This window comes from Vulpes vulpes, chromosome 5, assembly GCF_048418805.1.
Source record: "Vulpes vulpes isolate BD-2025 chromosome 5, VulVul3, whole genome shotgun sequence".
Classification (NCBI taxonomy): domain Eukaryota; kingdom Metazoa; phylum Chordata; class Mammalia; order Carnivora; family Canidae; genus Vulpes; species Vulpes vulpes.
This window is the reverse complement of record NC_132784.1, coordinates 139,094,836-139,118,140: the sequence shown is the minus strand read 5'-3', so window position 1 is coordinate 139,118,140 and position 23,305 is coordinate 139,094,836. Positions and strand designations below refer to the sequence as shown.

General features: G+C 34.8%; 1 protein-coding gene across 1 annotated transcript in view; it reads right to left on the bottom strand.

Annotated features, from left to right (window-relative positions):
- Positions 1 to 349: 349 nt before the first annotated feature.
- ZPBP (zona pellucida binding protein) overlaps positions 350 to 23,305 on the bottom strand; it is an 88,859-nt gene continuing 65,903 nt past the window's right edge. Inside the window, exon 8 of the mRNA XM_072757402.1 lies at positions 350 to 460. Within this exon, the coding sequence (XP_072613503.1) occupies positions 366 to 460 (95 nt within the window). The 3' untranslated portion in view covers positions 350 to 365. The remainder of the gene's footprint in view (positions 461 to 23,305) is intronic.

The window sequence follows — 23,305 nt, the reverse complement described above, 5'->3', positions numbered from 1 at the left end:
GATTAGTCAACATACTATATAAAGACAGAATGGTTATTTAAAACAATCCTGAAAAATCTTTTGGGCTAACGCCAGTAGAATATATCTCAAATTCTTTTTCTTTTTTTTTTTTTTCAAGTTCTTTTTAAAAAGCAGGGATCCAAGAAATATTCTGAAGTCATATGTAGTTCTGGTATTAATGGATGATTAGTGAGTGCTCCAGTCATAAAGCATTTAGACATACAATGTTTCAATTAAAATGATGACACCATATTTTGTAAAATCTAATGTCTTTAATTTTGGCATAATAGTGATTTATTATGTATTAATATTTCAAAAATATACTTTTGTGTTTAACAAACCACCAAAGATCTCAAAATAATGGCCTATAAGCATGCTTTTGCTCCAAACGCCAGGCTGCTGTTGCACTGAAGGCAGTGAGTTCCATCACGGGGGTTATAAGATCCAGGGCTGCAGATCACTGTGAATAAAGAGCAAGTTAATAGGTAACAGCTTCCTCAAATGCCACAGAAATTAATTTTACATCGAGGATACATTTTCAAAAAAAGATGAGTTTTCCTTTTTATAAATGTGGTAAAATATACATAACACAAAATAGAGCATCTTAACCATTCTTAAGTATACAGCTAAACAGTGTGAAGTATATTCACCTTGTTGTACAACTAACTTCCAGGACTTTCTCTTTTTTTTTTTTTAATTTTTATTTATTTATGATAGTCACACAGAGAGAGAGAGAGAGAGGCAGAGGCACAGGCAGAGGGAGAAGCAGGCTCCATGCACCGGGAGCCCGACGTGGGATTCGATCCCGGGTCTCCAGGATCGCGCCCTGGGCCAAAGGCAGGCGCCAAACCGCTGCGCCACCCAGGGATCCCCAGGACTTTCTCATCTGGGAAAAACTGCAAGTCTGTACTCATTAAACACCCCTCTATGTCCCCCTCCTCTAATACCTAGCAGCAACCCTTCTACTGTCGGTTGCTAGGAGTTAGACTACTATTAGGAGTTACAAATTTTCACTCCAATCCTGGCTTAGACCAAGTCTGTGGCCCCACACGGTTTTACTGACCACATAATGTTGAGTTTAGAGAGCTAGCTGGGCCACCTGGTGAGCTGCATCAGAAGCCATAGAGGTGAAGACGGCCCACACCCGTAACCACACCTTCCATGCATAGACAGCCCTGAACAGAGGAAGGACTAATCATCTCCTGACCTCACACATCCTATTTGTCACTTGCTGAATGTTTAACTTCAGAAAAATCACTAATTTAATTCAGTTTGATCATCCCCAACATATGGATGACGGATTATAGTGAAGGTGCTACCACAGAGATCTCTGTCTGACAGAAAGTAAGGATGGGCAGAAAGAATCCAACGGCAAATACATCCCCTGTCATTGACGCTGGGATCCTGGTAAGTGGTCAGTTCTTAGCTCTACCTTCCTCATTTGTAAAACAGGTACAGTAAAAAAACCAAGTCTATATTATTATGTGAGGATTAAAATCAGTAAAATCAGATGACTTAGATGAAAACACATCCAGAATACCATAAACCTTCAATAAATACTCTGTCCTCTGTGCGACCACCACCTCTCCCAGTGCATGAAGGTCATGTGATGCCAAGCCCTCTAACTGGGCTGAGGTCTCTGATCATACCGTCCCTCTTTTTCCTATTGCAAAAATGTAGTCAGCCAACGACTCACAAAGATGTTCACTGACCACTGGCCCACGGCCATTATGGGCCATCAGAGAAGAGTCTTTTGTTCTGGCACCATGATTCAGTAAATACACACCACTGTTTGGATCTGGGTATAGTACATTATTTAATTTCATATCATTCTTTCAAAAAATATTCTAACTGTGAGATATTTTAACTGTTTCTCAGAGAAAGTATTTTTCATTCTAGGTTAAACAGATTTCCTCAAGTTTTAATAGATATTTTATTGGGGGAATGTTTCAGATAAAAAAAAAATACTGGTTAAACGAAGTTAAATAGATTTTTTTGCTGCAGCAACAACAGCAGTTAAAGTGGTGATGTATATGGTAAGATTGTAATGATATGACATTTTTCAAAGATGTGTGACCATGGTACTCTTTCTTTCAAAACATGTATTAATATCTCTGAAAGCACAAATATGGAAATACTGAGAAAATGTATCAGTGTTAAGTCAATATACAGGGAGAAGAGAAACATAAATCTGCATGCAATCTTTAAACACATACTTTATCCTGAGTGTCACCAGCAGAGCAGATGCTGGCATGAAATCATCTAAACTCAAGTTTAAATAAATATGATCTTCTAGTAAATGTCCTTAGAATTAATAAACCTTTATAACACAGTATGTGCAATATCTCAAAGTACTTATCTATAGTATTCTCCCCTAAGAAATATCCTAAAATGTCATGTTCTCTTTTATGTGGAATTGAGGAAAAATTCTCAAATGTTAATTTAAAGTAGATTAGCAAAATTATCTTCTAGGTTTCAGTCTCACTGAGCAGAATATTTCCCAGCTGCAGTTACAAGAGCAACCTGATTAAATCTTGATAAGAGGCAACGAAAGCACTGATGACTGATCAGTATTAACATAACGATGAGAAGCAGACAAAGGACAAGATCTTCATGAATTTTGGATAGGGAATGCTTCCTTAAAAAGGGAAAAAACTAACCATAACATAAACATGTGATATCAAAATTAAGAACTTAATTAAAAAATCATAAAAGTAACAACAGTCAAGCAACAAAATGGGGACACAGTTGCAGCTAAATAACCAACAGAATACTATCCAGAATATACAAATAATTCATATGAATCAATGAGAAAAGGACAGAAAACCAATTTAAAAATAGGAACAAAAGAGAAATATTATCTGTCATTTTTATTGAGCCACACCCACAAAAAAATTCAAAGAAATGAAGAATTTGGGATGCAAAATAACAGCAAACTGTAATACACCGAGAGTGACTTCAGCAAGAAGACAGTTCCAAGCCCCCCAGGCTCCCATGGAAATACCAAGTAAACAACTAAAGACTGGCTAAAATAATCTTGCAAGAGCTCTGGAAATTAGAGATTAACAGCAACCCAATGAATGTCCAATCAAGATGTAGTCAGGCTCCAAAGTGTACAAAATCTGTGGCATCTTTTGCTCTCCCTTGTCCCAGCTTCTCTCCAGGGCAGACCCATGTGTTTCAGGGGAGCAGCAACCCAGCACTGGCTCCTTCCTACACACCAGGGAGCAGGGCAGACTGGATTGGCCACCTGTCTAAGGCCGCCTGACGGACTCATCTCAGTGTTGCTCATTTCAGAGCTAGTTTAAATCTCAGGCTAGAGGATGTCCTGGTTTACATTCCTGAACCATAAGGTGACAACAGACCCGTAGATACCTGGGACAAGAGACTGATGATTGAGAAATACAACATAGCACCCTAAGGAACACAGGAGAAGCAGCGTGTGGACTCTCAAGGAAATGAAGATATTCAAAAATAGCCAAGTATACACAGGAATCAGAAGAAAGCACATAGGACCAAACACATGGAAAGATCCTCAATGTTAGTAATTATTAGGGAAGTACATATCAAAGTAGAGTATGATATCACTTTACACCCATTAGAATGACAACTGCCCCCCCACAAAAAAAAACAAAGAAGAAGAAGAACAAGTGCTGACAAGATGTGAAGAAACTGGAGCCCTTGTGAACTGTTGGTGGGAATGTACAATGATGCAACTGCTATAGAAAAAATATAGAAGTTCCTCAAAAGATTAAAAATGCATGTACCTTATGACCCAGGGGTCCCATTTCTGGATATAGAGCCAAGAGAACTGAAACCAAGATCCTGAACAGACATCTCTAGACCTTTGTTCTCTGCAGCATTATTTACCACAGCCAAGAGGGGAAACGATCCCAAGGGCCCCTCAATGGATAAATGGATAGGAAATGTGGTATATATACACAACAGAATATTGTTCAGCCTTAAAAGTAAAATCCTGCAACATGCTGCAATAGGGGCAAACTTGAGAATACCACGCTATGTGAACTGACACCAGTTACAACAAGACAAATAGTACATGATTCTGCTGACAAGAAGTATCTAAACAAATCAAAGTCACACAGACAGAAAGAGCTTTGGTTTCCAGGAGTTGGAAGTTGTCATTACAAGGTATGCACCTTCGGCATATGGAAAGTTCTAGGTATCTGCTGCACAGCAATGTAGAGTTAGGGCTACTGAACTGCATACTTCAAAATGGTCAAGGCAGTTGATTTTACGTTATGTGCTTTTTAGCTACAATTAAAAATTTAAAAAAATAATACAAGAGAATAAAAACCATCCAACAAATAAGAGGCCAAGTCTACATGTCTTCAAAGACGAATTTTACCAAATAGTTAAAAAAAAAAATATCTTAACCCCAATCCTTCTCAATCTCCTCCAAAAATTGAAGAGGAAGGAAAACTTCTAGATTCATTCTTCAAGGCCAGAAAAGATAGTACATGATAAACAAAGTATGGACCAATATCCCTTCTTAATATTGATGTAAAAATCCTAAACAAAATACTAAACCAACTTAATAGCATAATGAAGGGATGATATACCACAGTCACTTAGGATTTATTCCTAAAATACAAGGACAGTTTAATATATAAAAATCAAGGACCATTCCATATATCTCATGAACAGAATGATAGAGGGAAAAACACATTATAATCATCTCAATTGATGCACAAAAAAAGTATTTAACAAAATTCATCATCATATCATGGTAAAAACTCTAAGCAAATGTCAATTATATAATGGGGTGCTATCAACCATAGTTATTACTATGTTAGACTATACTATGGTTAGATCCTTAGACTTTATTCATCTTACAGCTGAGAAAGCTTGTGCCCTAAGGAAGCAGAACTTAAATGTTCTCACCAAAAATAAATAAAATAAGAGATAAATCTGTGAGGTGATGGTGGTGTTAATTAACTAAATGGGAGAAATCTCACCATGCATACATATATCAAGTCATCACAACGTACTCAAAGATCTCTTTGAGTATCTTAAAATTTTGTCCATTATACCTCAACAGGTGTGAAAGATACTGAAGTAACATCAGTAAAGGAGCACAAGGCAAAGCAGCCAAATAAAAGGAAGAGGAGTTTTGTAGTGAGTCCATTTTGGTTTCAAATTCTAATTTTTCATTTACTATCTTTATGAACACATGCGAGTACCCTAAAACTGTTGAGATTAAAGTTCCATGATTACAAAATTGGGATACTTCCTATATCAAAAGGATATTTGATGTTTAAGAAAACACTAGCCAAACTATTAGCAAAGTTTCAGTTATTATCATAAATAAACCACTGAAGTGTCTATTTCTGTGAGGTGAGCAGAGCTTAATGCACTGACTCAAACAGTTCACATTCAAGATACTAGGACAGAACTCAATCTTGTGCTCTCCTCCTTCTTGAGCTCCTGTAGCAAATCTGTAGAGCCCATCTGGCCCTTTCCACATTTGGTCATTAATTGCTACTTATATTTTCATATGTTCAGATTTATATCCAGTTAGATTACACATTCCCTAAAATTCCCACAAGCTACAATTGTGTGTTTTAAATAATTCCCTCTCATTATCACTTAAAACCATGTTTGGTAATGGGTAATATAATAGATATTTATTTAATGTTTAAAAAAAAAAACACTTAAAAGAGGAATAAAATGGATTTTCCTCAACCTGATAAAGGGCCTTCATGAAAACTCACAATTATCATAACCAGAAAAGACTGTGAACTTTTCCCCTAAATCAGGAAAAAGAGAAGGATGAATACTATCTCTGCTTCTTTTAATATTGGCAGTCCTACCCAGAGCAATTAGGGAAAAAAAAAAAAAAAGGAATTCAAATTGGAAAGAAGTAACATTAGACAGACTGTCCACAGATACTATGATCTTCAATGCAAAAAACCCTGAGGAATCCACCAAAAAAAGAAAAAAAAAAAAAAAAAGAAAGAAAGAAAAAGAAAAAACCTAATTGACCTAAAAAAAAAAAAAATTAGCCAAGTTACCAGCTACAAAATTGACATGCAAAAATCCATTGTGTTTCTATACACTAACAATAAACAATCCGAAAAACAAAATTCAGGAAACAGTTGCATCAAAAATATAGTATTTAGGAATAAACAAGGCAAAGCAGCATAATACTTGTCTACTAAAAATCACTGCAAGAAATCAGAGAAGACAGAAATAAATGGAAAGACATCTTATGTTCATAGGTTGGAACATTTAGTATTATTGAGATGTCAATGCTACTGCAAACCATACATAGATTCTATGCAAATTCTATCAAAATCCGAGTGACAATGTTTTCAGAAAAAGAAAAATCCACCCTAAAATTCACTGAAACCTCAAGGGACCAAGAATAGCCAAAACAATTTTGAAAAACAAAGCTTGGGATGCCTGGGTCACGCAGCGGTTAAGCATGTGCCTTCGACTCAGGGTGTGATCCTGGAGTCCGGGGATCGAGTTCCACATCGGGCTCCTTGCAGGGAGCCTGCTTCTCCCTCTGTCTCTCTGCCTCTCTCTTTTCTGTGTGTCTCTCATGAATAAATAAAATATTTTAAAAAAATAAAAAAGAAAAAAAGAAAAACAAAGCTGGAAATTTCATACTTGCTGATTTTAACACTATGAATCTACATGGTGCTGGCATAATGACAGAGCTGAGACAAACAAAATAAAGTAGACAAGAAATAAACTCTCAAATGATTTGGAACAAGGGTACCAAGATCATTCAAATGAAGAAAGGACAGTCTTGTCAACAAATAGTAGTAGGTTAGGGAGATATCCACATGCAAGTGTACAAGGCTGGACTCTTACCTAACGCCATATGTAAAAACTCAAAAAGATCAAAGATCCAAACAGAAGAACTAATCTGTAAAACTCTTGGGAGAAAGTATAGGAAAAAAAGATGCATGACATTACATTTTTCAATGGTTTGTTTATATATCATCAAAAGTATATGGATAAAAGAAAAAATTATTGGCAAAGGAGGTTAATATTCAAAATAATAATAGTAATAAAGAACTCCTCTAATTCAACAACAAAAATTAAACCACCAATTAAAAAATGGGCAAAAACTTTGAGTATCCATTTCTCTAAACAAGACATACAAATAACCATTAATACATGAAAAGATGAGCAACATCACTAGCCATCAAGGAAATGCAAATCAAAATCACAATGAGACACTTCACACACATTAGGATGGCAAGTTATTTAAAAAAAAGTCTGAAAGTATGGTGTACTATTTCTTGGCTAACTGAATTTAAATTTATAAAAAGGAAAATAACAACTGTTGGCCAAGATGCAGACCAACTGTAAGCCTTGTGCTTTGGCGGTGGGGATGTACCATGGTGCAGTCTCTATGTAAAACAGTATGGTGGTTTCTCTAAAAATTAAAAACCGAATTACTATATGGTTCAGTGATTCTACTTCTGGGTATAAGCACATGGACTGAAGATGGGTGCCTCTCTAAAATGTATATGTCGAAGACCTAACTCCCCGTATGGCTCCATTTAGAGATGCGGCCTCTTAGAAAGCAGTTAGGTTTAAATGAGGTCATAAGAGTGGGACTCTCTGATCCAGTGTTAGTGTCCTTATAAGAGAGAGCAGAGTGCTTGCTCTCTTTCTCTTTCTGCACACATTAACCAAGATCATCTGAGGATATAATGAGAAGGTGGGCATGCTATGTCATCTGCAAGCCAAGAAGAAAGCACTCATGGAAAATACAATCAGCCAAAAACTTGAACTTAGACTTCTAGACTCCAGAATTGTGGGGAAAAAAAATTGTACTATTTAAGCCATCCAGTCTGGGATCTGGTTATGGAAGCCCAAACTGACTGACACAGTATTTATCCAAAAGAACTCAAGCAGGATTGTCAAAGAGATATTTGCACATCATCTTCACTGCAGCATTATTCACAATAACCTAGAGGTAGAAACAACCCAAGTTTATTTCCACTGACAGATGAATGCATAAAGAAAATGTGATACATACATGTGAATAGAGAAGATGTGGTATAAGTCACAGAAATAAAAGACATGGTCCAAGGAATATAGTCAATGATAGTGTAATAGCATTATATGGGGACAGATGATAACTATTCTTGTGGTAAACATAGCACAATGCATAAATTTATCAAATCACTATGCACTACACCCGAAACTAATGTTGTGTGTCACGTATACTCAAATAAAAAATTATAAAATTATAAAAAAGAAGACGTGGTATATAAAGCGGTGAAACAATGTGGGAATGTGACACTATGGAAAGTAATATAGAATGGGTTGAAAAATGTGTGATGGTAACCTACCACACATTTTAGAGAATGGGAATGTGGTCCATCCATACAATGGAATATTATTCAGTCTTTAAAAGAAAGGAATTCTGACGTCTGATACAACACAGATGAGATGCTAAGTAAAATAGGCCAATCACAAAAGGAAAATACCATATAATTCCATTTATATGAAGCACCTCTAGTTGTCAAATTTATAGAGACAGAAATAAGAATGGGACTAAAGGAAGAGGGGACTGGGGACTTACTGTTTAATAGGTATAGAATTGCAAATGAGGAAGATGAAAAAAGTTCTAGAGATATATGGTGTTGATGATTATACAACAATGTAAATGTACTTAATGCCATGAAATTATACTTTTAAATATGCTTAAAACATTATCTTATGTATATTCTACCATAATTTAAAAAATGTGATGCATTACACAGGGTTATCAGATTGCAAATATGTAAAGTGTGATTATGCCAAGAATTGCATACAGGATTTCTCCTACATTGTTATTGCAAAAGTGTTAATTAATACACCGAATTTGGAAAACAGACTTATATTTTAATGTATTGCATGTCTTATGACTCAGTATTAGTAAAGACCTTGAAGAATCTTGGATACTAGGATATATAAACAAAGATATTCATAACAGCGTTGTTCATCATAGCAAAAAAAACAAGTACAAAGCGATTTTGGACAATGAAACAGACATATAAACCTTTATATATTCATATAATAATCATGTAGAAATAGAAATTTTTAAAGATTGTGTTATAACCACAAAAATATGAATGAATTTCACAAATACAGTTTACAATAATCAGTTATTGATTATTGATCATATTACAATAATCAGCGAATCAGTTAAAATGGCCTCCCATTCCACAGATTCTCAAGCTAGATATTTAAAAATCCAACTGCTAAAGCAAAAATGTAAATACTGACCAGTTAATTTATACCAGCAATACAGTCAAGTAAAACCTCAACTATAATTTTCTTTTATGTAACTTGATGAGCAATTTAAAAATGGTAGCATTTAAGAATAAAGAAAGTGATTTATGCTCTCTAAAAATTACTACAGATCAGTAAAACAAAAGAGAGGGCCCACTGAAAGACACATATATGGCATGTACCCTTACTTTTAGATCTGAGGGTAACAAAACAAAATTTTAACATTAATGAAATAAATTACCAGGAAAATGATTTTTTTATGTCTGTGAGGAAGGCAAGACTTTTCTAAAAAGAAACAAAGAAAAGCAGTAAGGCTTATACTACAACAAACAAAAAATATGTACTGAAAACGTCCACAATGTTAAAAACAAGTGGTAAGAACTTCTATTCAGGCTTCTACTGACTTAATCGATCTTCAATAAGAGTAATAAAATCTGGGGGAAAAAAGCACACACTATTTGACAGCACTGAAGAGGTAGCAAAGGCAGGCAGATACTGAAGGCATGCTAACTCTTGAAAGAAGAGAACTGTACTGGGTAAAATCACTGGTATATATTTCTGCAATGGGCACTCACCAGTCTAAGTGTCCCATAGGTGGGTAAATTCAGTCTTACTGCTTATGAAAAGTAGAAGGACAGACTATTAGGTCTCCAGAAGATATGGAAAGTAATGGGAGAAATGCAGTGAACCAGACTCAGGAGCTCTAAAATCTGCAAATAAACTCCACCCAGATAATTGGCTAATGTATAACCTTCACATTTGTCAACAATATTGCAAGAAGCTCAGCAAAAAGCAAGAGTTGGAAGGCTGAACAAACTGAGAAGATGATACCTACACTAAGGGAGTTTAGATTTTGAATTTGGCATATTATTAAAAGACAAATCAATAATCTTCACAAGAAAAATAAACCAGAAGATTCTAACAGTACTCTAAGTTTCATATACCATTATTAGATTCTCATAGACACAGAAAACTGTGACTCCGAGTCAAGAGGATAAAGATCAATAGGAACAGATCCAAAATAACAAGATGTGGTAATTAGCTATAGAGACTTTAAAGAGTTAGCATAAATATATTTGAGGACATAAAGGAATACATTATCATAATAAGAAAGCAGACTGGAAAACTGCACTAGGGAACAGAAGCTCTAAAGCACATAAAAGAAAATTCTAAGGCAGCCCGGGTGGCTCAGCAGTTTAGAGCCGCCTTCAGCCCAGGGCCTGATCCTGGAGTCCTAGGATCGAGTCCCACATCCGGCTCCCTGCATGAAACCTGCTTCTCCCCCTGCCTGTGTCTCTGCCTCTCTCTCTCTCTCTCTCTCTCTCTCTCTCTCCCTGTGTCTCTCATGAATAAATAAATAAATAAATAAATAAATAAATAAATAAATAAATAAAATCTTTAAAACAAAACAAAACAAAAAAAGAGAAAATTCTAGACCCCAAAACTAAAATATTAAAATAAAAACCTGGATGTGTTTAATAGCAAAATAGTAACAAAAGTAGAGTATGTCAGGAAATATGAAGATATATGCATACCAACAGGAACTGCCCATTCTGCAGAATAAAGAGAAACAAAAGTTTCAAAAATTGAATAGACAGTGATATCAGCAAAAGTACTGGCAGCTCCAAAAGGTTGTCCCAACCAAAAGAACATGAATAAAATCAAACAAAAATTCTGAGTCAACTTTGAAAGAACTCTGGGAAAAAAAATCAACATACTGGAAATAGTAATATGGCAGAAATAAGTCTTCACCTAACAACAATTACTTTTAATGTAAATGGATTAAATTCCACTATCAATAGACTGAGGTTGACAGAATGAATAACTAAAACATGATAAAACTATTGAAAGTGAAAGAATGGAAAAAGACATTCCATGAAGATGCTAACAAAGAGAGCTATGTGGCTATACTAATATCACACTAAATACTCAAAAACTATTATAAGAGAAAAAGAAGGAAACTATATATGTACAAAAGGGTCCATTCACCAAGACATAAAAATTATAAACATATATACAACAAACAACAGGTTTGCAAAATATATAAAGCAAACCAACAGAATTAAGGGAGAAATTGACAGTTTTAAGGTAATAACTAGAGATTTCATTATGTCACTTCAAATAATGGATAGAATTTTTAGACAGATAAGCAGAGGACTGACAACACAGTAAATCAACTGAACCTAACAGACATACATAAAACACTTCACCCACAATGACAGAATGCCCATTTTTCTCAAATGCACATGGAATATTTTCTAGGATAGAGAGTATTTTGGGCCAGAATACAGACCTTAAAAGATGGGCATATAAATCATTTATAATCAGAACAATTCAAATGAGGCTGGGAATCCATAACATAAGGAAAAGTGGAAAGTTCACCAATATGTGAAAAATAACACCCTCTTAAATGACCAACTGAATAAAGAAGATATCAAAAAGTGAAATTGGAAATGCAAGTGAAATTGGAAATGTTGTTGTTTCAACATTAGAAAATCAATCAATGCAAACTTCTATGCCAACATAATAAAGGACAAAAGCCATATGATTATTTCAAAAGACGCAAATAAAGTACCAGACAAAATTCACTAACTATTCATGATCAAGACTTCAGCAAACTAAGAATGGTAGGGGCCCCCTCAAACTGACAACAAGCATCTAAGAAAATCCTACTGCCTATATCATACTTTAAAAATTATTTATCTTGGGCGACCCAGGTGGCTCAGCAGTTTAGCGCCGCCTTCAGCCCAGGGTGTGATCCTGGCGTCCCGGAATCGAGTCCCACATCAGGCTCCCTGCATGGAGCCTGCTTCTCCCTCTGCCTGTGTCTCTGCCTCTCTCTCTCTCTCTGTGTCTCTCATGAATAAATAAAATTTTTTAAAAATAATAAATAATAAATACATAAAATAAAATTTATCTCTATGACTGGAAAGAGGGCAAGAATAGGTTTTTATTTCTATTCAACACTGTAGTGGAATACCTAGTCATTGCAATAAAACAAGTAAAAGAAATAAAAAGTATAAGACAAAGAAGTAAAACTGCTGTTATTTATAGATAATATATTTATCCCTATAAGAAAAACAGAGTATACAAATAATTTCAAGATCTAATCAGTTAATTAAATAGAGTCACATGATCCAGGTCAGTATCTACAAATCAACTGCACTTGATTTCTGCCTGTGGTTGTCACTGAGTAAGCATCATTAAGGTCTCCTCTCCCACTGCTGTGATGTTTAAGTCAGAGTCTCCTGAAGGCATCAAGCAGCTGTGGAAGCTGTTCATCAGAGCTGGAGCTTGGAAACAGTCAATGAGTCTCAGAGGCCACTGTGAGAACTGGGGAATGTTCCCGGACTGTGTAATGATAAGAGATCCACAGACCAAGCACTCCAGAGGTTTTGTCTGTCACATAAGCCACTGCAGAGGTGGATGCAGCCATGAATGCAGGGCCACACAAAGCAGATGGAAGAGTTGTGGATCCAAAGAGGGTTGTCTCAAGAAAACATTCTCAAAGATCTGGTGCCTACTTAACTGTGAAAATCAGTTTTGTTGGTGACATTAAAGAAGACACAAAATAACATCACCTAAGAGATTATTTTGAGAAGTATGGGAAAACTGAAGTGATTGCAATCATGATTGACTGAGATGGTGGCCAGAATAGAGGCTTTGCTTTTGTAATATTTGATGACCAGGATTCCATAGATAAGATTATCATTCAGAAATATCATAATACTGTGAATGGCCACAACTGTGAAATAAGAAATGGCTAGTGTTACATCCAGCCAAAGAGGTCGACATGGTTCTGGAAACTTTGGTGATGATCACGGAGGAACTTCAGGAAGCGAAGCGGCTTTGTTGGCAGTGGAGGTGGTGGTTGGTGGATACGGAAACAATGGGGATGGCTATCGTGGACATGGTAATGATGGAAGCTATTCTGCAGGCGAGGAAAGCTACAAATGATTTTGTCAATTACCACAATCAATCTTCTAATTTTGATCCAAGAAACGAGGGAAATTTTGGAGACAGAACCTCCAAGCCCGTAAGGTGGTAGAGGCCAATGTTTTGCCAAACCATAAAACCAAGGTGGCTGTGGTGGTTTTATCAGAAACAGCTATGACAGCAGCAGAAGATTTTAACTAATGTCAGGAAACAAAGCTGAGCAGGACAGGAGAGCCAGAGAAACGATAGGGAAGCTACAGGTTACAAAAGATTTGTGAACTCAGCCAAGCACAGTGGTGGCAGGGCCCTAGCTGCTACAAGACATGTTTTAGACAATACTCACATGCATGGACAAAAACTTGAGGGCTTTATTTTCAGATAGTTGCATAACAGGTTATTTTAGTTTCTCTTCTATGGAAAGTGTAAAGCATTCCAACAAAGGTTTTTATTGTAGATTTTTCTTTTTTTGCACTGGTGGTATCAATTGCTAAATGTAATAGTTTGATCATGATGCTGAATGAATGTGTCTTTTTAAAAATCTAGCATAAAATTAGTCTACTCTGAAGCCACTCTGGTAAACTACGCCAACAATATGAAGTTAGAATGACTTCAAGGTGATTCCAGGTTCCATTCAAGATGTACTTATGGGACAGCCTGGGTGGCTCAGCGGTTTAGCGCCACCTTCAGCCCAGGGCGTGATCATGGAGACCTGGGATTGAGTCCCTCGTTGGGCTCCCCACATGGAGCCGGCTTCTCCCTCTGCCTGTGTGTCTCATGAATAAATAAAATCTTAAAAAAAAAAAAAAAAAAAGAAAGAAAGAAAAAGAAAGAAAGAAACCAAAATGTATTTATAACCTTCTTGAGCCACTGTCTCCAGAAACTTTAACATAGTTGAACTGACAGTTACTGTTGTGACCTGGAGTTCACCATTAAAAGGATCACCCAAACAAAGTCACAGAGCTTATTTGGTTATTAATATGATTGTTGGCATATCTTACATGATTGGTCTAAACTGAATTATGGTATCAAAATAATAAATGGGAATAAAGCCTGTGTATCATACAATATCATGGATAATCAATAAATGATTTAATATACTCTTGAAAAAAATCAACTGCACTCTTATATGCTAACTAGAAATTTAAATCACTAAAAACAATTCCATTTACATTCCAAACAAATCATTGAGAACAAGAGCAAAAAAGAGATCACAACATCCTTACAAATAAATCCAAGAAAAAATCTGCAAACAACAAAACATCCTTGAGACAAATTTAAAATAACTGACATGGAGGTTAACCATGTTTCCTGTTCAGAAGACTAAACGTGTTTGGGATGATAATTATTTTCAATTTTGTCTCTAGAATCAATACAATCTATTCAAACTGCAGCAAGCTTGTTTGCAGAAATTGGCATGCTAATTCTAAACTGTATATAATAATTTAAAAAGTAGAATGACCAAAGCAATCTTTAAAATGTAGTGTAACAGTTACTATGAAGTTCCAACAATTGACACTTTGGTATTGGTGAAATAATAGACATGTGGATGGATGGAGCAAAATTAAGCCTACACAAAGATATCAGTTGAATTTTTTGACAGAGGTACCAAGAAATTTTAATGGAGAAAGAAAAATTTTCAACAAATAGTGCTTGATCACCAGAACAGGATATCTGCATGGTATAAATTTAAAAATAAATAAATAAATAAATAAATATTTTTTAAAAATCACCAAACATTACTTATACCAAATGGACATTAACTCAAAATGGACCACAGACCTAAATGTATAACCTGAAAGTACTAAATGGAAAGCACAAGAGAAAATCTTTGTGAGCTTAGAACACAAAAACACATAAACCACTGAACAAAAATATTAATAAGTCGGACTTTAGTATTTTTCTCTGAGAACAAAAAAAGCAGGCTACAGTCTAGGAGAATACATTCATGGCAAATACAGGTTCCCCTCGCTATCTGAAAGCAGAGTGTGCCACTGAAACATCTGGAAGATGAAATGGTATAAAGCAAAGAAGCACCTACCACTTCACAGAAGTGGAAATCCTCTTGGATGTTCTTCAGTTACTGAAAACCGGTTCTAAGGCAGGTCTTTCATCAAAGCAAAGTGGCATAAAGTGAAACTTAAGATAGTGGGGAAAGCCTGTATATTAGAAAGTGACTTTCGTCTATACTATATTAAGAACTCTTACAACTCAGTAAGACAAAGAATCCACTTAAAAAATGGGAAAGATCTTTGAACAGATACTGTGCAAATCAAATACCAATATCCAATAGGAGCTTGAAAATATCTTTTTAAAAGGAAACTGAAAATTAAAACCACAATGAGATACCACTACACACACACAAACACACACAAATGGAATTGCTAAAATGAAAAACAGTGACCATACTATGCTTTGGAAAGGATTTAGAATAACTCGAACTTCCCAACTTTGCTGGCAGAACATGAAATTGTACAGCCTTAAGAAAATAATCTGGCTCTTTTTTTTTATAAAGTTAAACATACACTTACCGTATGACCCAGCAATCGCAGTCATAGGTATTTTCCCAGGAGAACTGAAAACATATGTCCACACAAAGACTTGTACAGGAATGTTCATAGCAGCTTTATTTGTAATGGCCTAAAACTGGAAACAACCCAAATGTCCATCATCAGGTGAATGGATAAACAAAATGCGGTATATCCATACAACGGTATATCCATACTCAGCAATAAAGAACAAACTATGAATACGTGCAATAATACTGGTGAACCTCAAAATCATTATGCCGAGTGAAAGTAGTCAAACATTATATACTGCGTGACTCCACTTACGGAGGAGAGTTATAAAGACGCATGCTAATACATAGTGACACAAAGCCCATCAGTATCTGTTTGGGAATGAATGTGAAAGTCGTGTCAATTACAAAAGGGCACAAGCAAAATTCACCATGCAAAGATCCTTTTCTTGATTGTAGTGATAGTTTCATGGATATATGCATGTCCAAGTCAATAAACTGTATAATTTCAAAATGAGAAGTTAATTGTAGATCAAAGTTGAGCCCCAAACAAAGCAAGTTATAGAAGTTAAGGTAAGACAATATGTATTTAGTCATTACCATGCAAAACAATACTGTCACTATTGATTACTGCAATAAAAAAAGTTAAAAGTAAAATATCCTGAATTGGGATAAAAAATACCAAATTCTGACAACAGATCTATCTGCGCAGAAAGAAAAGACAATGGACTGTAGAGGCCTAGTTAATAGGAGGCTTCAGCTATTTTGTATTTAAATTGCCTTAAATCTTAGAGTATGAAGTGACAATATAAAATTTTTTTTTTGAACAGATGACATACTTGTTTGCTCGCTGGAATGATATGTGTGCATACTTGTTTACAATATCATTTTCTATATTTCTAGATGTTTGAAATATACCATTATAAAAAAGGGATTTATTTCCAAACAGCCATAATAATTCTCTGCCACACACACACACACACCTTCACACCAAAAGTAAAACCAAACAAACAAAAATAAACCTCCAGGTACAGATAACTTCAATGAAGACTTAAGCACTTGAGGAGACAATTATATAAATTTTACACAAACTATTTAGAAAAAGCAAGAAGAAGGAATGACTGTAATTCATTTTTTAAACAGCAGTGCCCTAATACTAAAATTTTACAAATATTTACAAAATTATAGACCAAAGTCCCTCATGAATATAGATACAAAAATCCGTAACTGTTAGCATATAAAACCTAGTGATATATGGAAATTATAAATGATGATCACTTGTAGTTTACATTACGTCAGCTTATACAACGTCAGTTCAACATCTGTGCATCCATCAATGCATCATAAATATGATAACAGATAAAAAATATATGATTATTTCAATAGTGTATAAAAAAACATGACAAAATTCAACTTCATTCATAATCACAAATAAAAATAAATAGGGTCTGGAAGAAAATTTCCTTCATCAATCAATGGGACCTCTGAAAAGCCTCCAACTAGTATCACACCTAACTGGGAAAGCATGTGGATCATGACAAGGGGAAGAGGAAAAAGATGCCAACTCTCACCACTTCTCAGCCCTTTTCAGAATGTGACAGCCAAGATTAATGTGGCAATAAAAACAAAGGGGATAGAACTTTAAACAAAAATGTCATACTGTCTTTATTCTTATGTGACATTATTAGGTAAGAAAAAAATCCTAAAAATAAAAAATAAATTCTCAGTGCAATAACTGTGTCTAGTAAGACCACATTAGACAAGGTCAATATTTTTAGAAGAAAACAGGAAAAATTCTTCATGAATTTGGGATAAGCAGAAATTTATTGGATGAACACAGTATCTGTGAGCCATTAAGAAAAAAATTGAGAAAGTTAGTTTTGTCAAAATTAAAATTTCAGTTATTTGAAAGATACCATACAGAAAGTCAGAAGAATACACGTTTTATTTCCAGCATCTATGATGCTTTATAAGTGAACGTTGAGAAGAAAAATGACCTGATAAAAGAGTAGAATAAAATGTTTGAACAACAATTCACAAAAGAATATGTGTAAGTGCTCAAAGAGAACATTAGAAGATACTTGGTACCATCAACTGTATGGTAACTGTAAATTATACTATAAATGAGATAATACTACACTCTGAGATGGCTAAAATTTAAAAAGTGGACAATACTAAGACTGCAAGAATGTGAAACAAGTAGAAATCTCATATTTTGCTGGTGGGTATGAAAATCTTTCAATCAATACTCAATAAACTTTGGGAGTTTCTTAACAGGTTAAACATACTTTACCATATTACCCTACACCTTCACTCTCATGTATTATCCAAGAGAAACAAAAATATAGCTCCACGCAAAAACTCATACAGAAATGTTCATACAAGCTTTGTTCACAATAGCCAAAACTAGAAACAACCCAAATGCCTTTGAAGAGTTGAATGGATAGTTACATTTAATAAGTAGTTGTAAGTGATAGGAAATGGCATAAGGGAACAATTTGGGGAACAGACATTTCTGTATGTTCATAGTCATATCAGTTAAATCAATGAATATATACATCAGAACTCACTAAACTGTGAAATTAAAATGTTTACCTTAAAATTAAAATGTGTGCACTTATCAGACATCTTAGTGAAGTTGATTAAAAAATATTTTCCCAAAGCGCCCAGGTGGCTCAGTTGGTTAAGCATCTTGACTTTTGATTTGGACTCAGATCATGATCTCAGAGTCCTGAGATTGGGCCCCAAATCTCTCTCCACACTGGACGTGAAGCCTGCTTAAGAGTCTCTCGTTGCCTCTCCCTGTGCCCCTCCCCATCACTTGCACATGCTCTCTGAAAAACCACCATATGTATTTTTCCACAAATAAAGTTCCTAATGCAAATGGTTTCGTTGGGTGAATTCTATAAAATACTTAAGGAAAAAATATTATTATTATTACATATATATATGAACATATATATCACATATACACAAACACATGTAATATATATATGTACTATACATACACACATATATAAAACTTTTCAGAATACAGAGAAAGAACACTGCCAACTTGTTTTTAATGGCCAGAATATCCTTGATTACTAAAACTGAGAAATAAATTATAATAAAACACGTAATATAAATACAATTCCTTAAAATATTAGTACGTTACATCTGACAATATGTAATGATGAAGTGGAGTTTGTCCAAGGAATGTAAAGTTCAATAAATATTTTTAAAGATTAAATATAGTTCATGCTTTTATTTTAATAAATGCAGAAAAACAGCTGACAAAATCCAATTCTCATCTATAATAACTCATAAACTAAGAATAAATAGGAATTTCTTAATCTGATAAAGGACATGTAAAAAACAAACCCTACAGCTAGTATCATACTTCAAGGTGAAATACTGCATGTCTTCTTCCTAAGATTAGAAACAAGAAAAGCATATTCATTCTCATAATTTAAATTAAATATTTATTCAAGGCCCCTGAAAGAGGAAAAGAAGAAATAGGGGGCACAAAGATTGACAGGAATAAGTAATACTTTATTTGCTGAACTATGATTGTTTACATAGCAAATCATAGAGGTCTACAAATTATCTGCTATAACTAAGTTTAGTAGGTCATAGGAAATAAATCCTACATACAAAATAAATTTCCAGTTTTTTAACAATCAGCAATTGAAAATTAAATTAAAAAGTCCAACTTAACATAGAGTAAAAAATGTGTAAGGCATTCTCACTGAAAATGACAAAATATTGATGAGAAATTTAAGAAGCCCTAAAGGAACCAAGATACCTCTACACTGGTTTCCATAATAATAGCTATAGCAATTTACATTCCTGCCGATGGTGCACAGGAGTTTCTTTTTTCCACATCCTCACCAATATTTGTGACTATTTTTTGTCTTACTGGTAATAACATGATATCTCATTGTGGTTTTGATTTTCATTTCCCTGGTGATTTTGAATACCTTTCCATATACCTGTTGGCCATTTGCATGTCTATTCAGGTCATTTGCCTGTTTTTTAATTGGGTTACTTGTTTTTATGCTATTGAGTTGTAGGAGTTCCTTATATATTTTGGGTATTAGCCCCTTAGCAAATACATGGTTTGCAAATATTTTGTCAAAATATGGAAACAACCTAAATGCCCACCCATGAATAAAAGAATAAAGAAAATGTGATTTATATGTACAATGGAATACTGTCCAGCCTTTAAAAAAAAAGGAAATTCTGCTATTCATATCAGCATGGATGAACGTAGAAGACATTATGCTAACTGAAATAAAGCAGATATACCAAGACAAATATCGCATGATTTCACTTGCATGCAGAATCTAAAATAGTCCAACTCAAAGGAGCAGAGAGGAGAATGGTGGTTGTGAGGGGCTGGTAGGAGAAATGAGGAGATATTAATAGCATCAGTTATGTAGGATGAACTAATTTCTAGAGATCAAAATATAGCAATGTAACTATAATTAATAATATTGAATTGCATACTTGAAATTTACTGAAGGGATGGATAGTAAGTGATTCCACCACACACACACACACACACACACACACACACACACACACACACAAAGTGGTACCTATGGGAGATAATGGGAGGCTGATGGATATGTTAATTAGCTTGATTGTGGCGGTGATTTCACAATGCACACATTATCAAAACATCAGGTTGTACATCTTATACAATTTGTCAATAATACCATAATAATGATGAAAAAAATAAAATAGCTCATGAATAAAAAGCCACATTCTCTCCAAATCATAATTCTATCACACTTACTGAAAATGGAAATTGACCAGCTGATTCTAAAATGTAAATGGATATACAGAGGACTTTTCCAAAGATGGCAAACACAATATATCCCATCTTATACATTCTTAAATTGTGACCTTGTTGAACACCAGAGACTGTGTCACCTCCCTCTGAACCTGATTAGACCTCTGTATGGCAAAAGTGACACAAGGTGACTTCTGGGGCTAGTCCTAAAACACACAGCTTTCCACTGTTTTCTTAGGACATGAGCTTTTAGATTCCATCACCACACTCTAATGTAATAGTACCCAGTACTCATGCAGCGCTGGTTTCAGTGCACAGTATTACCATGAGTCAGTATGGAAACCCTCATGAATGATAGATAGGCACATGGCCTTAGTCAACAGAAACTGTTGCAATACAGAGAATAACTAGCCTAGACTGAACTCTGGTTCAGCCTAATAAACCTTAAAAGCAAGATCAGAAATGGTCAAAACAACTTCTCTATGGCAGAACAAAACTAACATAAAAATACAGAAATACAAAAATATTCAACAACAACAAAATATGCATAATGTCTGGCATTCAGTGAAAAATTAACTGTATGACAGGCAAGAAAATATGACTCATAATAAAAAGAAAAATAAATTGCCATGACCTATGAACAAACATGTGAGAACTAGCAGAAAAGAACATTAAAACAATTATATAGCAATATTCCATTAAGTTCAAGACTTAATACATGGAAGATAAAAAAAAGTGTTTAGATTACCTGCAGGTCAAAACCGAGATGTGTGAGATGAAAATGTACACAGGACAGGCTTAGCAGCCAATATGACACTGCCAAAGAAAAGACAAGGAAGTGTGAAGAGGCAACAATTGGAACTCCAGGATAAAACACACAGAAAACTTTATGAAGAGATCAATAAAAAAGCCATGAGAAAATGTCAGTCAAGCTCTAAAGGACAAGGGTCTCTAAAGGAGTCTCTAAAGGAGAAGGGGTACTTAAAAACTATTTCAATAAATAAAGCAGAATAATTTTCCATGCCAAAAATGTCAATTTGAAGAGCACTGGGTGTCCACAGATCCAACACACTCAGAGCCAGACTCCCAGTACAAGAATCATGAAGAAACTGAACCAAGGCCCAACATATGCACATTCGTACAAGCAGGGACAAAGAGAAACTCTTCAAAGGATGCTCAGAAAGACATCATTGACAACACTGAGATGACAGCACACTTCCCAGTGGAAACAATTCAAATTACAAGACACGGCAACACTAGGAAAATGTATAAAGAACAGAAAAACGGTCAACCTAGATTTCTATATCCAGTAAACAAAATAGCTCAAATGAAGAAAATGAAATATTAAGAAGATGAAGTTTTTTCAACAGCAGAGTAAATAAAGTCCTTCAGGCCATTGGAAATCAACTGCGGATGGACGGATGGACGTGGGTCTATGTGAAGAAGGAACAGCACTGAAAATGGTAATTATATGGGTAAAAACAAATACATAAGATTTTCTTATTGTTTACATCCTCATAAAAGATAATCAGCTAATAAAAATAGTAACAATGTGGTGTGAGATTTGTGATACATGTAAAACTAAAATGGATGTTGGGGCACCTGGGTGGCTCAGTGCTTAAGCGTCCAATTCTTGATTTCTCTCTCTCTCTCTCTCTCTCTCTCTCTCTATATATATATATATATATACGTATATATATATATATGTGTGTGTGTGTATACATACATGTATACGTGTGTGTGTGTATATATATATATACATATATATATTTATACACACACTGAACTGATAAACCACGTCAACACTAATAAAAAGAAATCTTTAATACTTATTTGGCAATGTTAACATTAGACAAACTACTACAGGGGAAAGAGCATTATAAGGAATTACTTTATGGTGATAAGAGTATTAATATAAACAGAAGGCTATAATACCTTACCCATTTATGTACCAAAGAGCAGAACTTTCAAAAGAAATGAAAAAAATATTGATAGAACTATAAAGAGAAACAGACAATTCACTTTACTAAGACAGGTAAATACCCCTCTCAAAATAACTAATAAACAGAAAATGAATAACGATATAGGAAATTCAGGCAGCCTGAGTGGCTCAGCGGTTTAGCACCACCTTCAGCCCAGGGCATGATCCTGAGACCTGGGATCGAGTCCCACATCGGGCTCCCTGCATGGAGCCTGCTCCTCCCTCTGCCTGTGTCTCTGCCTCTCTCTCTCTCACTCTACTCTGTCTCTCTCATAAATAAATAAAATAAATAAATGAAATCTTTAAAAAAAAAGGATATAGGAAATTCAAATAACATAAACAACCAAAGTGACCTATTTGATATTTAGAGAACATTCTACCCAATGAAATAAAAATACATATTCTTCTGAAGTACAAATGGTTCATTTACCAAAATATACCATTTGCTGGGCCATAAAACATGTCAATAAACCTAAGAAGTATTCAAATCATGTAAAGTATGCTCTCTAACAACAACTGAATTAAATGAGGATTCAATAGAAGAAAGACTTCTGGGAATTCCCATAACATTTAGAAATTAAACACACTTCTAAGTAACTGATTGCTGGAAGGAGAATCAAAAGAGAAATGAACATTTTGACATAAATAAAGATGAAAACACAACATGTGAACATCTGTGAGGTGCCACTAAAGGAATACTAGGGTATTAAAGGATACAAATTATCAAAATGCTGCCCCCCAAAAGATAACCTGAATAGCCTTGTATATTAAAAAAATTGAATTTTTAGCAAAAAACAGAAGACAAAAAAATATTGCCTAACAAAACAAAATA